The following is a 14,652-nucleotide window of genomic DNA, read 5'->3' as shown; positions in this document are numbered from 1 at the left end:
GGGACCGTTAGTCACGTGACTTAGCCGCCCCCCTTGTCTCGAGCCTGGTTGTCCGTCAGACTGCGCTGTCTTTTCTCGTAAGCCTCATCCAACCATTTCGTGTTGACTGTAGATGTTCCATAACATACCTCACCTACTAAGATAGCTAAGAAGAAGAAAAAGGCCAGAGACACCAGGGGAAAGGGCAGGGAAAGAGTATAAGTAGCTAAGATAGCTAGGTAAGGCACATCCCTAACTCCCAGCGCCTTAACAGATAAGTCTAAAGGGAGCTTAACTAATAGGACTAACCCCAAGGGGACCCTGTCTAGGGACCTATCTAGGTAGTCATAGTATGGTGTGGAGGAGGATAGTTAAGTCCCCTACTTAGATGGAATGTAGCTATATATAAAGCTTCCTCTAGAACTCCATGCCCCTAGCAGCAACCTGATCTGCTACTAGGAAGTTATTAACACCCTACTAAAGATAGGCTCCCTAACAGCAGCTAAAATTAGTGTAGCTAGGCCCTATAATGCATAGGGTTAGTTAATAAAGTATAACTCACCTAAAATAGCCTATGCAGCAGTAGGCATCCAGATAGTAATTAGGAACTATAGGAATATTAGCCTAGCACCCTATTAGTTAGAAGGAGCATAAATCTTTATTATACTAGACTCTAGGGAGATATCACATGTGGCACTTACCTAAGGCATTACTAGGGTCCCTAATATAAGGAATAAGGCTCTCTCCTTCTAGATAGGGCAGCAGAAGTACTATGGTATACTAGGGTTAATAGTAGTAGTAGTCTTTAACCACCCCCCTGGTCTGAACCTTATACTAGTAGACTTAGGGAAGAAATAAAGAGGATTTAAGATAGTATTTAAAGTCAGATTTAGGGCAGTGGACCTAGCTATAAAGAGGTATAAGGTATGCTAGTATAAACTAGCAGACTATGCCCTCCTAGAATGCTATGAGCTGGTGGGCATAGCTGTCCTAAGGGGCCTTAATCTTAGATTATATATACTTCTGGATGAATACCCAGGAAAAAACCCTTATAATATCTAAGATAAAGATAGTCTTAATTAATATATAGTTAATCTTAAACTCTGCCTATTTTAATAATCTATATAACCATATTCTAAGTTTAAAAATTAACATTACCCTGATCCAGGAGGCCTTCCTAATAGATAGCCTAGCCTAAGAGTATAAGGAGGTACACCTATAGGTTACTATTACATGTAATAAGGGTAAAGAAAGAGGTAGTATAGTGATAGTAATTAATATAAGAATAATAGAGTAACTCCTAATCACTAACCTAGGTGCTAGTAAGACTTCCTATATTCTCTATAAGAATATAGGAGGGAGGGTAATGGTTACCTAAATAGTAAGCTATAGTTAGCTAGTTATAATAGAGAATGTTTATGCCCTAGTAGAAGCATCTATAAGGCTAAACTAGTTCTAGCAGTATATAGATAACCTATTAAAGAACCCTCTACCTAGGTCCTATAACATTATTAGAGGTGACTAGAATAAAGCCCTCTTAAAGGTAGATAGGAATAATAAGCAGGCCCCCTAGTAGGCTAGGGTGCAAGAGCTATAATACCTAATAGTAGTACTAGGAGGAAACTATAACCTCCTTAATAGATAGAGAGAGGTATATCTAGGGGTAGTTATATACTCCTTCTTCAGGGAAGCTAAGGGAATTTCTAGGATAGATAGACTCCTAGTAAGGTTAGACTGGATGAGGGATACCTTAGGCTAGGATATCTGCCCTAGTAGACTCCAGACAGACTACTATATAGTAACTATATACCTAGGCCTGCCTAAAAGGACAGAGAGGGGACCTAGGTAATAGCACCTTAACCCTGTACTACTCTGAAATAGGAGGGCCCTAGAGGCATATATAGATGCAGTGGATAGCCTGCCTAGGACTAACCTCTTTACTAAGTAGACTACCCTAAAGGGGCAGCTAAAAGAATCCTTATAGTCTGCAGCTAAGGCATACTGTAAGGCTGCCTATAGACTTTAGATAACCCTTAAATAAAGATAGAAAAGGCTGTAGAGAAAGAGGAAGATAGGGAAGGTTAATACTAATCTTAAGAGGAAGCTAGAAGTAATTATGGTACAGGAGGAATGCCTAGAGAAATAGTCCTATAGGAACTACTCTTATAATATGCTAGCAAAATATATGCTTTTAGATAAATAACCCTTAAAGTGGTTCTTCTTAAAGGTTAAATATAATTTAGACCTCTTAATAGGCGCCCTTAAGGATAGGCATAGTTAGGTGTTTATAATACCTTTAGGGATGCTAGAAGTTACAGCTAATTTCTATAAGGACCTATACTTACTAAAGCCCTCAGATCTAGATATAACAGAATAGATCCTGATATAGGTTAAAACCTAGATACTATTAGCACAGGCTGTAGTCCTAATATAAGTAATTATAGCTAGGGAGATCAGAGCATCCATAAAATAGGCAGCCCTGGAAAGGTTACCTAGAGTAGATAGGCTCTCTAGTAAGTTCTATAAAGCTCTCCTATAGCATGATATTAAGAGAGGGAGACAGAAGGCATAGATTATTAAGGTCCTAGAGGACCTCTTTAATAAGATTCTAAGGACTAAGATAGTCCCTATAGGCTGGACAAGGGGGGTGCTTTCCATCCTCTATAAGAAGAAGGGTAGCTATAATGACCTTAAGAACTACCAGCCACTATCTATAATAAATATTAACTATAAAATCCTTACAGAGATTCTTATATAGTGCCTAGTTAAGGCCCTAAGTACTATAATTAGCACCTATTAGTTAGCTTTCCTATAGGACTGCCTAATTAATAATAATATAAGGATAGTCTAATTTATAGTAGCCAGGGCTAGGGCATATAGAGAAGCTCTTAGGGTTTTATTCCTAGACTAGGAGAAGGTATATGATAGAGTTAGCTATAAGTTTATGTAGGCAGCCCTAGGGAAACTAGGTGTCCCTAGGGACTTTATTTAGTAGACCTAGGCCCTTTATAAGGCAGCAGAGGTCCAACTCTTCATAAATAGTTATTAAAGCTAAGCTATCCTAATCTAAAGTAGAGTTAGGTAGGGGGACCCCCTGAGCTGCCTACTATTTATTATAGTTATTAAAGGACTGGCTTATAGTATTAACAGAGACCCTTAGATCTATAGGACCCATACTAGGCATAACTAGATAAAAACCACCTTATATACTAATAACACCATGATATTCTTGCAAAACTAGGAGGAGGTAGATATAGTAATAGGGTAGTTAGACCTCTATAGAAGAGTATTAGGAGCCTAGGTTAACTAGGAAAAATCCTACCTCCTAGAGGTAGGAGATACTAGGATTATAATTCCAGGGGTATAAGGAGTAACCCTAAGTAACCCCTATACCCACCTTAGGATCCTAGTAGGAAATAACCTATTAACCCATATTAAGAGCTTCTAGGAGGAAATAATACTAAAGTTTAAGAAAATCATAATAGGCTAGCTAAAATTCTACCTCTCCCTTAAAGGCTGCATCTTAGTGGCTAATACACTAATGATATTAATCCTAAGATATATCCTTAGGTTCCTAGAGGTACTAGCCCCTGTTAGGACAGCACTAGAATAGGAATACTATAGGATGGTATAGGATGATAAGTATATCAGGCCTATAACTAACCTATAAGCCTGCCTGCTAGTAGATAAGGGTAGGGTAGGATGCTTTAATATAATCTTAATAGTAGACACCACAGTAGTTAGCATAATTACAAGAGCCTAGGAAAAGCTAGAGCTACTCTAGGCCTAGCTTATCACAGAGCTCTTAATTAAGTTATTAGGGGCAGCCTTAATCTTCTAACCTATAGTAACCCACCCCTAGCTCTAATAGCTGGGCTATAGGGCCAGGATCTGGTTCCTAGCAGAGATAAAAGGACTAGGGGAAAGATAGTACTGGCTTAATAGAGTAGATTTTAGTAGTCTTATTAGAATCTAACCTCTGAGTTTAGCTATTATACATAGCCTATAGGGCTCAGGGGCAAGGATGCTTAGTGATATCTAGGACCTAACACTACAATCACTATATATACTAGACTCCCTGGTATTATAAGCATAGGCTAGAGCGCGCATAGCTATTAGGAAGGTGATAGAAGCTCTGCCTATAGAGTAGAAGTCACTCCTAGATAATATATAGGGCCTATAGACCCAGCCTACAGAGCCTAGACAGGAGTTCCTAATAAAAGGCCTAACCCTAACAGAGCTAACCTTTACTAGGACCTATCAGATCTTAGTAAGGAGGAAGCTCCAGGGATTTAACTTCTAGCCCCTTATATATAGCCTAATTAATATATATAGGGAGAAAACAGGCTATAGTATAATACTAAAGCAGCTCTGGTGTGCTATAAGGAAGGAATTTAATATACTAAAGGTAGGTAACCTCCTCTAGTATATACTACACAGGAGAATTGTAACAGGAGAGAAACTCATATAGATAGACTATATATGCTAATACTATCTACACCATAGATATAACCTGAGTAAGGAATATATCTAGATCTAGTATAATATTATATAAGTAGTCTGGTAGGAAGCTATAGAGATATAGGGGAGACTTAGCACTATAATAAAGATAGATGTCACGGGCTAGAAGCCGGTCAACCTATGACCTAGGTTTGGACGGTAAGAAATCGCTAAGGGGTTCTAACTAGGGCCGCAACGGCCGAACAAGAAAAGATTGGTGCCTAAGGCAGCTCGCGAGTGCCGATAGGCTCGAGCATACAGCGGGCCTTGCCCGCTACAATAGAGGCCCTAAGCACTATCTAGGAATTACTAGCACTTATAATCCTTAGCCCCTGCTGGTTAAAGGCAGAATCTCACTAATAGAGGACCCTATATCAGGCTGCAGCATAGTATATCTAGAAAGTATACCTATTATAGTCCTTTATAAGCAAGCAGGGCTGGTGGAATCTAGCTACTACTAGAGGGCTCTATAGGGGGATGATATAGAGGAAGATCCTTATTAAGAGGACCCTCAGCATCTCTAATAGGTACAGGGGACATAGGTATAATAAGGATACTTTTAAGGTAGTATAGGGTAAACCCCCTAAATAAATGCAGATCCTATAGGGGCCATAGTGCCTAGCACCAGCTGCCCCTACCCCCATACAGCCAGATGAGCCCTAACCATGTAGCAGAGGGACATATCTAATAGGTAATTTAGCTCCTAGAGTACCAAGTAGTAATAGTATGGATTTACTAGATAGAAGATAGATAACTAGGCCATGACCTAATCCCTATATAAAGGGTCGCGTGGCTTCCAGGCTTCTGAAATATAAGAATAGTGGGAGTGGCCTGTGTAGGTTTAATTCCCTGGACAGCACCTGGCTTGGTAGGCACCTCTGCCCGGACCTACCCGGTACAATATGTACGCGTGTATATATATATAACTGGGTAGACCAAAATCAAAAACAACTTCCGCTGTACAAAATGGATCTATGTACATCTGTCGATATTCTACCCAGTCTAACTCCGTATATCAGGGCCAAAATACTATGTACAACATCGAGGAAACATAACCTATATACTCTTCGTTGCATCAATCATTTTCGTAAGACGTGTTTCAAACTCCGAGCTTCTCAGATTGACGCCTTAGCTTTCTCATGTTGATGCTTTTCTTTCAGCTTCTTCTCCGTCTTCATGAATTCGCGAATACCAACTGGTATATTGGCAAAGAGATCCTCTGCCGCGTAAGATACTGGCCAGTTAGTTTCGCTACCTCCACCGTCGTCATCCATGCTATGACTCGCACTTTCAACCTCTGCCCTGGGCGTCTGGCGCATATCCATCGCTGGCTTCTGTGTAGAGCCCTTCGCCTTGGCGCTCTCCACACGGCTGGCCCATTCCTCCATTTCATCGCGGTAATCATCCCACACGCAATGGACACAACCACTCATGCAGCAATTGTCCGGTTCCTCGGGCCGTGGCGGGATGGCCACCCCATTGATCGTCTTCCACTGAGACTCGGGTGGCATGGTTCCGGGGTTATAACGCGAAGTACGGCCTGGTCCAGCAAGTCGCGATCCAAACACGATCGACATCTTCTCTTCTGGTGTCTGTGGTTTGACGGTTGTTGCCGGGGTTGCTTTCTCGGCGGCTTGCGACGTAGGGCGCGAAGTTGTCGCACGAGATCCGTAGGGTGATTGGGATGAGAGAATATCGTAGTAGTAGCCCGATAACGGATGCGCCTGCGAGCGTGTTGAGTCTTCTAAGCTTGCCAGGGTATCGTCGTGGGCGGTCCGGCGGCGGGAAGATGGAGTGAAGGCATATTGTCGTGTCACCGATGAGGTTGGCGAGGGAGGTAAAGAAATCTTATTTGTAACCCGGACGTGCCTAAAGCACAATGGGCAGATTTGCCATCGAAAAATCGACTGCCTGATATGCATGGAGAAGCACTCCATTCTTATGTCTCAAAATTAAATGTGAAGAACTTCCGATGATCACACAAAACGACTACTTATGTCATTAGGCAAACAATGCAAACAGCCCAGTACAGCTATTCCATTTCCGCGGCAATGTCTGTTTTACTGTGTATGCTTATCGCGAAACGCATGCCGCAACAATGTTGAAACCAGGTTCCTGTCATTAAGGCTTGAGGCAGCAGTCGCTTTTATTGCATGGCTGATAGACCCATTGAAACTAGTCATTTACTCTTTTTGAATGCCTAATTACGGATTGTGCGAGCGGCGCTAAACACTCAGCCGCTTCCGACGCGTCGCAAATGAGCTCACAACCCCTCAGGGGTGACGCTCGAACGCGCCCTTCAAGGATTCCGACATTTCAAGCGCCAACAAAGGCGAGTCTGGCGAGATCACATCCCGAAATCTTGGAGCGCGCTCAGAACAAGTCACCGGGGAAGGACCGGAATCAGGATGATCAGCAGAAGCAGGCGGAGGCGAGAGTATTCGGGCTACGGGATAGAAAGGCCTTTAGACCATCGTTGGCTTCGACTGCAAGCCCTATAGGTGCTGCGCAACAAGCCGGAGAGGCGCGCTCGCCGTTTTCGAACCGACGGTCGAGTGGAATTCAAGCATTTGCTGCACCCCCAAGACGAGTGTCGAGAAAAATCACTCCTGCAGACTTCGTCTTCGGGTCTCCAGCAACCTTACAAAATACCGCGATAAATGCGGGACCTATAAACACTCCCGAAGATCAATTAGCGTCTGAACTTGGCAGCGCGACAGGAGAAGTCAATGTGAGCACTGATTCTGAGCAGCCGTCTGTGCATGAAGAATTTGAGGAACCGGACCTCCCCCCGACGCCGACTCAATTAGGATTGGAAAAACCCCCTGAGAGACCAAGAGGACTTTTGAGCAGCAGCCCTAGCACGCAGCATGGAAGATTCCGAAAGCGGCGAACTGGTGATCTACTAGAGAAAAGCCCTTCCAAGCTCAGGAGGGTCGATTATGGGCCACAAACAGGTGACCTATCAGGACTCGGAGTCATTGTATCGAAGCAAACTCTTCCAGAACCTGTTGTGAAGAAACAAAAACTCAAGAGAGAGCTCTCTGCCGACTTGCAAAAGCTCAAGGAGGACATCGCGGAATTGGAGAGCTGGTCAGAGAGATTGAGCCAACAACGTGAGACCATGGAACCGGACCACGAGTTGGACAAGCTCATGTAAGTTTTATTTGGTACCCTGATCACATCAACTAACCGACTGATTTCGGAACAAGCTCTATACTAGTAGCCGAAGATCTGGCCAGCAAAAATGCGAAGCGCCCTGCGGCCGATACGTCGATATCGTCCTTGTTATCCACCCTATTACCTTTCTCCACAAAGGTCGCGCCGTCAATACAGCAGTCCCCTAGCCCTACGAATCCGTTTGCCCTCGAAGTGTCTGCTCGAGCAAAACAATACTTGACAGTATTTGCACCGTTAAATTTAACCGCGCATTCGAACACTACCTCTGATCCAAAGAACGATGCCCTTCTTGAGAGGCATAACTTGACACTATCTGCTCCAGCCCCATTCCCATCCAACATCTACAATATACCCGTCATTTACGAAACGAACGCCGAATTACAGTGCTTGACCTCAATATCAGTCCCGACAAGTCTTGGAACTTCCGCAACAAAGATACCTACATCGCTGAGACGATGGATCGATTCAAGGCTGTTTAACCCGCTCCTAAAGATAGACATATCAGGCCTCTGTCAGGGCATCAATCAGTATTGGGAAGCCATGCTGTCACGTGCTTTCATATGGTCCGAAATCGAAGAACGTCACGCAAACCTGACTGGTAGGCCTGCGTTGGGGGCTGGCGCTCCTGGAAAGAACAGCAAACAACAGGAGCGAGATGATAAGTCGAGCCCGCGCCGACTACTGCCACACCTCAAGCGCAGCACAATGCTCCTCGAATCCAAAGAATCTAGGATGAAATTGCTCCTTTCGTGCGACCTGAGCATGGACGAATGGACAAGCGAACCTCAACTGACGCCGGATATCAGCATCGCAGCGAGATCAACGAGCAATGGCACATCTTGCAGAAAGATCGAACAAGAGACCAAGAAGCTCTTCCAGGCGGTACTGAAGGACTCCAAACGTCAGCAAGGCGCAATTGAAACTGAGGCCGATGTTATCATCCGAGCTATCGAATGCGTTCTAAACGCTTTGTTCGGCGTTGAAGCCGACGGAAAGCTGTCGAAAGTACATGTTTAATGAGACATTAGGGTGGCGTTGCCAACTCCACATATAATCGGTATCCTCGTCCTTTCTCCTATGATGGATGATGTAAATGGCATGGGCGGTTGAGTTGGAGATGAAACAGGCACTGGAATTGGAGTTTCTCGGAAATTGGCTATTTCTTGCACATGGATGTGTTGATAACTTTTTATACCCGACCAAGCACTTTTTCTTATTGTTTTTGTCTAAAGTATTTGTACTTTTGCGGATTTACAAATCCGGAAAACACTACGAGAAGATACCATGAGTAAAAACCTGTGTACACTTGTATGAGAGATGGTGTATATAGGCCATGCAATTGCTAATCCTTCTCTATCTTTCTTGCACGTCCATGCATTGAGACACTGGTCCTAAACGTAGCATGGATATTTAGGTGGAGGAGCACAGAAGGGTGCCCAAGACCTGCCTGTCCCTGGTGTTGTCGGCAGATTTTACCCAAGCGCTCCATGGAATGAAAAGCAGAGCCAACAGACGCATCCTGAAAGGCATTTCATTAAGTTGATCGATAACTTCGCAGGGAGGACCGGTCTGTGAACATGAAAGTGGGACATTTGCATTTCGAGAGGTTCGGAGCTTTTTTAAGGACAAAGGTGAAGAGAGAAAAGGGAAGCCACGCCATGCCACAATACACTAATAATCCCCGACTTGAAAATCGACCCGATCATCATTAGCTGAGAATCACATTTATTTCTTAGCAGCAGACTCCTCCTCAGCCTTGGCCTTGGCACGCTTCTCCCGGATGCCCTTGTAGCGGGCCTCGCTGCGGGCCTCCCGCAGGCGGCGGTAAGCGGCCTCTTCGCCCTTGGGCAGCTCATCGCGCTTGACCTCGGTGACGGCCTCAGCGGCGGAGATGTTCTTGATGGGGAAGGTAGCGCCCAGCTTGGTGGCGTAACCCTCAGTCTTGCCCTCGGCGGCGAAAGCAGCCTTGGCGGCGTTGACCTCGTCGGCGGACGAGTCAAGCTTCTTGAACTGACCGCTCTTGCGGGGGAAGAGGATCAGGCGAGCCTTGTAGTCCTTGAGACGAGCGACATTGGCAACGAGAGACTCCTTGGAGTAGTTGACACGGCGGTGGTCAACGGCGATACCGACGGTGGGAGCGAGCTTCTTGGGGATACCAGCTTCCTATTGTTTTGAAAGAAAGTGTTGTGAGCCTTGATCCAAATCCCATATCAAAATCCAGCCCATGCGGATAGAGTTGGGGAAACCCAGGCACCGCCAACTCCCCGCTCTCTGCGAGAATAGTGAGGATGAATTTACCTTCAGCTCAGCAAGGGTGAAACCACGGCCGACACGGACACGGCGGTTGTACTTGACGGTAGGGCAGCGCACAACGGGACGCAGCTTGTCAACCGGACGAGGAGCAACAGCGGCGGCCTTAGCGAGACGGGCCTCACGACGGCGGTGCTTGCGGCCAGGCTACAATATTCAATGTCAGTCCATGTACACTCAAAGAATTCTCAGTCGCTCCGTTCAGAGTTCGGCTTTTTTGGAAGTGTCCAGTCGTCCGTTCGAAGGTGCAATTCGGAAGGGTATGGGTTTCGAATTCGTACCTGGTCGAAGTGCACGCGCACACGACGCTGCCAGTCCTTGTGGAAGTCTAATATCAAAATCTCCGTCAGACCATCAATTCTCAAAAAAAATCCGATACAATCTGTATTCCCATATCTCGTAAAAAAACCGGTTCATGAGGGCTCACTCACGGTGCTTCTGGAGTTGGTTGTTGTGCTTGATCGCCTATATCACCATCGGAAAAAAATCGAATCAGCATGCCAGCCCTTTCTCATTGTGACCATCGAAATAGATCTCTGAACGATCTATCCGCATATTCGAGACAGCGAGGATCATATAACGCACCATTGTGACGGATGGAGATCAGAGCCGGGAGATTGTCGTCGTCGTCGTGGGTTGTTGCTGGTCGTGTCTCAAGACTCCAAGGAGTCGATTCAATATTGGGTGGAACTTTTTTGGTGTGGCCAACCGCGCAGAGCCGCACCGCCTCGCTTAGCGAGCCCTACCCTGCTTGCCGGATGTGGTAAGGTGTCATGATGCGTAACTTTCATACCGACATTTTACAGAATCCTAGGTCAGTTCGATTACTCAAATGTCTTCAGGATCAATTCGAATCAGTCTTTTATTCAGTTGTTACTTGTTAGACTCCCATATTGTCTCATTGTGACATACAAGCTGTGTGGTTTCTGGCATTGAATGCTTTGTGCTGCTTGACGTTCTTCTGTATTGAATGGAAGTATTGCACCTCTGTTACAGAATTACTAATCCATGCAGGTCGAAGAGCTATTCTTCCATCCCCATGCCTCTCTACATAAGTATCTAGCAGTTGTTCAAGGTCGTCTTCTCTCATGCAGGGCGCTTTGGCTAATATTTCAATTGGAAAATTTGACCAGTGTCCGAAAAGCAATCTGGAAAGGCAGCGGTGGCCGTACTGTAAACCTGATAATATTGAAAGCAGCAAAAGCTTCAGAAGCAGAAAGAGACGCCCAGAAAACACCAATTCCACATGTCAGTCTTTTGAAAGTCATCAATCGTGAATGTCCCTAAGGACGGAGCAATGCGTAAATCAAAATCGAAGGCACAACTGAAGGCAAACAAAAATGAAAGCTTGCATGAATATCCCTGTGGATCGAGAGCGATGTCACAGCGAGTTCAGATACATGGACTTCCGCGAGATCCATCAAGGCAAGGAGCATAGGAAAGATTATGCACGTGTATACACAATCATTAAGTAGTCTACGCTTCAATACCCAGACCCACCCCCTCTCCCGCCTTCGATTTCTTCGAAGCCGCACTATCGTCAATACTGGCTTTGCGTTTTAATCCACTCGGAGGACGATCGACGCCAGCCTTCCTCACCTGGCCGAACAATTTTGTCTGCAACAAAGTGCTCGTCTTTGGGGCAATTGCCGCACTTCGAGACTCTTGGTGGCTGACCACAGGGTCGCGACGAAGCATGCTAGTTGCAGGAGAATCGGCTTGAGAGGCTGGAATGTCTTCTTCTGTCTCAGCTTCTTCAATGTCCGAGGCAGAGATCGTGCTGTCACGGTCACGATGCTCATCCTGAGTATTCCTAGTTGGAGTGAAGAATAGATGTTCTTGGTGGATCGTCCGAGACTGCGACGGTGTCATGGGAAGCGAAGACAATGAATGTGTGCCACGCACATGGCCATTAGAATGCTGTCTTTGACGGGACCTTTGTGGAGATGACTGAAAATCTGAAGATCCTCTGTTGAGAACTCTGTCTGCAGCAAGAAGAGCAGCAAATGGATGGCTTTCACCACGGCTCATGTGTGGACTGGTGCTGTCATGGAAGTGGGGTACTGGTTTTCTTTGAGGCGTGCGGGATTGAGTCTGAGGGCTCGGCGACATGGAGCCACGCTCGATCATCCAAGAGAAATGCTCGCGATTTTCTCTGATGCGCTTCTTCAGCAAATCATTCTCCTCCAAGAGCAACTCGAACTTTTCTTTCTCCTGCTCGATGAGTTTCTTCGCCCGACGCAATCGGCGATCCAGAGTGGCGTTGACTCTCTCCAATTCTTGGTTACGTTTGAGGGCGGTCTCCAGTCCCACGTTCGAGATCGGTTGCAGCGGTTTTACCTCGGACGGACAATGTCTATTTCGGTACTCGGAACTCTGAAGAATCTCCACTTCCCTCCTCGCTAACTGATGTTCGACTTCGGCGCGCTTGATTGCTTCATTACTTGTGAAAGACAGTAGGCTATTCTGAAGTTTGAAATGCAGCGCCGACATACGGGCTTCTTGCGCAACACTGAGGAGTTCTTTGGCGATTGTACGCAGCTCGGGTTCGCCGGCAGTGTCGATGTCACCAACAGATGGAAGATTCTCGGAGGCACCGTATGCAGCGCACAGAGTCTTCTCGATATCCGGAGGAGATGCTAGGTATGTGGCCGATCGAGATCTTGACCGCCGCAGGGGAGCACCGGGCACTTGTGATGATGGGGGTGGGGTCATATCTGAGGAGGCCAAAGAAGGGGGGGAGACGAGCTTGCGCTGATCGGTTTGGGAAACCTGGCTTTCAACTTTTTCATCCAGCTCAGGTGAAGCAGAAAGACTTGGACGTCGGTCCGGAGTGGCTGGCCCTGGAAGCTCCAGAGGCGGAGCGAGTGAGCTCTGCGATAACTGGGATTCTTGAGACATGATATAGTTGTGGTGCCGTAAGGGTGAGATATGATATATTCCGTGGGGCAGACCCTCGCACTGGTGGTCTGTTAGCATCACTCAACCAGGTATGGGTGGGGCTAGAGCGCTTGCTGTCAACAAACGAGCACATACCGGACTCTGATTTGGCACGTTAACACCCGACAAGTACGTCGGGTCGGTTGCAGTAGATGTTGTACTTGGGATTGAATGGCAGGGTAAAAATGTCTAAGTAGAGGCGACAGCTGCCGAAGAGTGCTGACACGGACACAATTGTACGTCACTCTGGTCCCTCGCGATGAGCAGTTGGTCTTATCACTGATAGGGCTGTAGTAGCACGTTCTAATCAAGTATAGATGATAACACCCGTGGAGGAAGTCCGATATGGAAGAATTGATAGAACGTTGCAGAATGATATAGGAGCAAGGGGTTTCAAGGAGTGGAAAAGAGGTCAACAAATATTGTATGTGTGATGTTAGATGCAAGGATCGCGGCGTGCGGGCGATCTGATGCCTTAAGGACGGGATGTCGCAAGCGGGAGGGGGGCTGGGAAAGTCGCTTGCGACGCTTTCGGCCTGGACCAATTATGACCAACCACATCCACCCACGTGAGTCCAGCCGCGCGCCAAAGCCCCACCCCTTCCGAATGCGGCTAGCATGGAGATCATTGAAGCTCGGAAAAGGTAAACAAGAGCTGAACCTCCATGGGCCATCGCTCGTAACTCAGGCAACGCGCTGCCTGACGTAGTTCCTAGCTAGCTCTTAGATAGGACTTGATACTATGATTCTTGAGTCTTAAAAGAAGGTGCGGGACCTCATCGGATAACTCGAAGTACGAGGCACGATTAATCTCATATCGACCTCACTACGGAGTACTCAGTGCCATCTATGGTCCCTTTAGACTACCCATGAAGCATCAAGGCAACTGCCAGACTTAAACACACTACACAAGCTAGGACTAGCTCAGTGAGTTAAAAAGGTTGGTCTTTCTGTGCCATCTATGATAAGATATAAAGCACTAATATGTGGATTAGTATTCGAAGAGTTGTATTGCTCACTACGGAGTAGGTATCTTCCTTTCATTTCCGCGCCGGCAGGATGTCCATATCCTAGAGCCCAGTTTCTAGTATGACAACGTGTTAGTACGCTATCCGTCTCATTGACGGGGTGTTCTTTGTTTCCAGTGAAATTACTGCTTCATGTTGACAGATGTAACAAAGAAACATCTTGCTGCGTGCTGGTCCTCCGCAGCCGAACATAGAGACTATATATTTCTACACCACTGCCTTCCAATGAAACAAGTAACAGGGGTAAAGACCTTGAAGCATACTTATTAGAATAAATGAGACATTAGATGCAACCAGTATACAGACAACCAAGTAGAGAGGTACGTGAAAGCTCAAGTTCTGTGCCTGGATGGTACCTGAGGCTAAACCCTTGGGTTCAATCTCTTGATGGATCTGGATTTGTTCTGGGGATGCCGAAGTGGGGCCCAAATCAATTACTTGATTTGGCCATGAATGGGAGACAGTGGCCTCAGGCACTAAGTCATAGTACAACAAAGTAATAGTTAAATAAACAATGATATTGCCAACAAAGAGATATGAACAAAATTGACTGTTAGATAGCGTACAAAGCTGACCAAAGACTGCTAGATTCCACGTTTTTGCTAATCTGAATTTGCTCTGACATTTGTCTTCCAATTCTGGATTACTGAATTTCCCATCAAGCATGCGACCTCCTTACTGATATCATCAGTGACGCTAACGCATATCAACAATC

At 45.9% G+C, this 14,652-nt stretch overlaps 4 protein-coding genes across 4 annotated transcripts; 1 reads left to right on the top strand and 3 right to left on the bottom strand.

Moving 5' to 3' along the window:
• Window positions 1-5,594: 5,594 nt before the first annotated feature.
• Window positions 5,595-6,416, bottom strand: CDV56_108818 (oxidoreductase-like domain-containing protein; the record flags this gene model as incomplete). The annotated part of the gene is made up of 1 exon (XM_026762437.1): window positions 5,595-6,416. The coding sequence occupies one exon, from the start codon at window positions 6,414-6,416 to the stop codon at window positions 5,595-5,597; it is 822 nt and encodes a 273-aa protein (XP_026616143.1).
• Window positions 6,417-6,736: 320 nt separating this feature from the next.
• CDV56_108782 (uncharacterized protein) lies at window positions 6,737-8,676 on the top strand (the record flags this gene model as incomplete). Its single annotated transcript, XM_026762401.1, has 2 exons — window positions 6,737-7,635; window positions 7,692-8,676. 2 exons carry the CDS (start codon window positions 6,737-6,739, stop codon window positions 8,674-8,676), a joined length of 1,884 nt encoding a protein of 627 aa, XP_026616142.1.
• Window positions 8,677-9,384: 708 nt separating this feature from the next.
• On the bottom strand, window positions 9,385-10,557 carry CDV56_108743 (60S ribosomal protein eL13; the record flags this gene model as incomplete). Its single annotated transcript, XM_026762362.1, has 5 exons — window positions 9,385-9,822; window positions 9,958-10,116; window positions 10,251-10,297; window positions 10,401-10,434; window positions 10,555-10,557. The coding sequence occupies 5 exons, from the start codon at window positions 10,555-10,557 to the stop codon at window positions 9,385-9,387; spliced, it is 681 nt and encodes a 226-aa protein (XP_026616141.1).
• An 888-nt stretch (window positions 10,558-11,445) lies between these two features.
• On the bottom strand, window positions 11,446-12,870 carry CDV56_108692 (uncharacterized protein; the record flags this gene model as incomplete). Its single annotated transcript, XM_026762311.1, has 1 exon — window positions 11,446-12,870. One exon carries the CDS (start codon window positions 12,868-12,870, stop codon window positions 11,446-11,448), a length of 1,425 nt encoding a protein of 474 aa, XP_026616140.1.
• Window positions 12,871-14,652: the final 1,782 nt, after the last annotated feature.

The sequence above is a fragment of the Aspergillus thermomutatus genome, assembly GCF_002237265.1.
Source record: "Aspergillus thermomutatus strain HMR AF 39 chromosome Unknown NODE_49, whole genome shotgun sequence".
Classification (NCBI taxonomy): domain Eukaryota; kingdom Fungi; phylum Ascomycota; class Eurotiomycetes; order Eurotiales; family Aspergillaceae; genus Aspergillus; species Aspergillus thermomutatus.
Note: the sequence above shows the minus strand (reverse complement) of the source record. Positions and strands in the feature narration are given on the sequence as shown.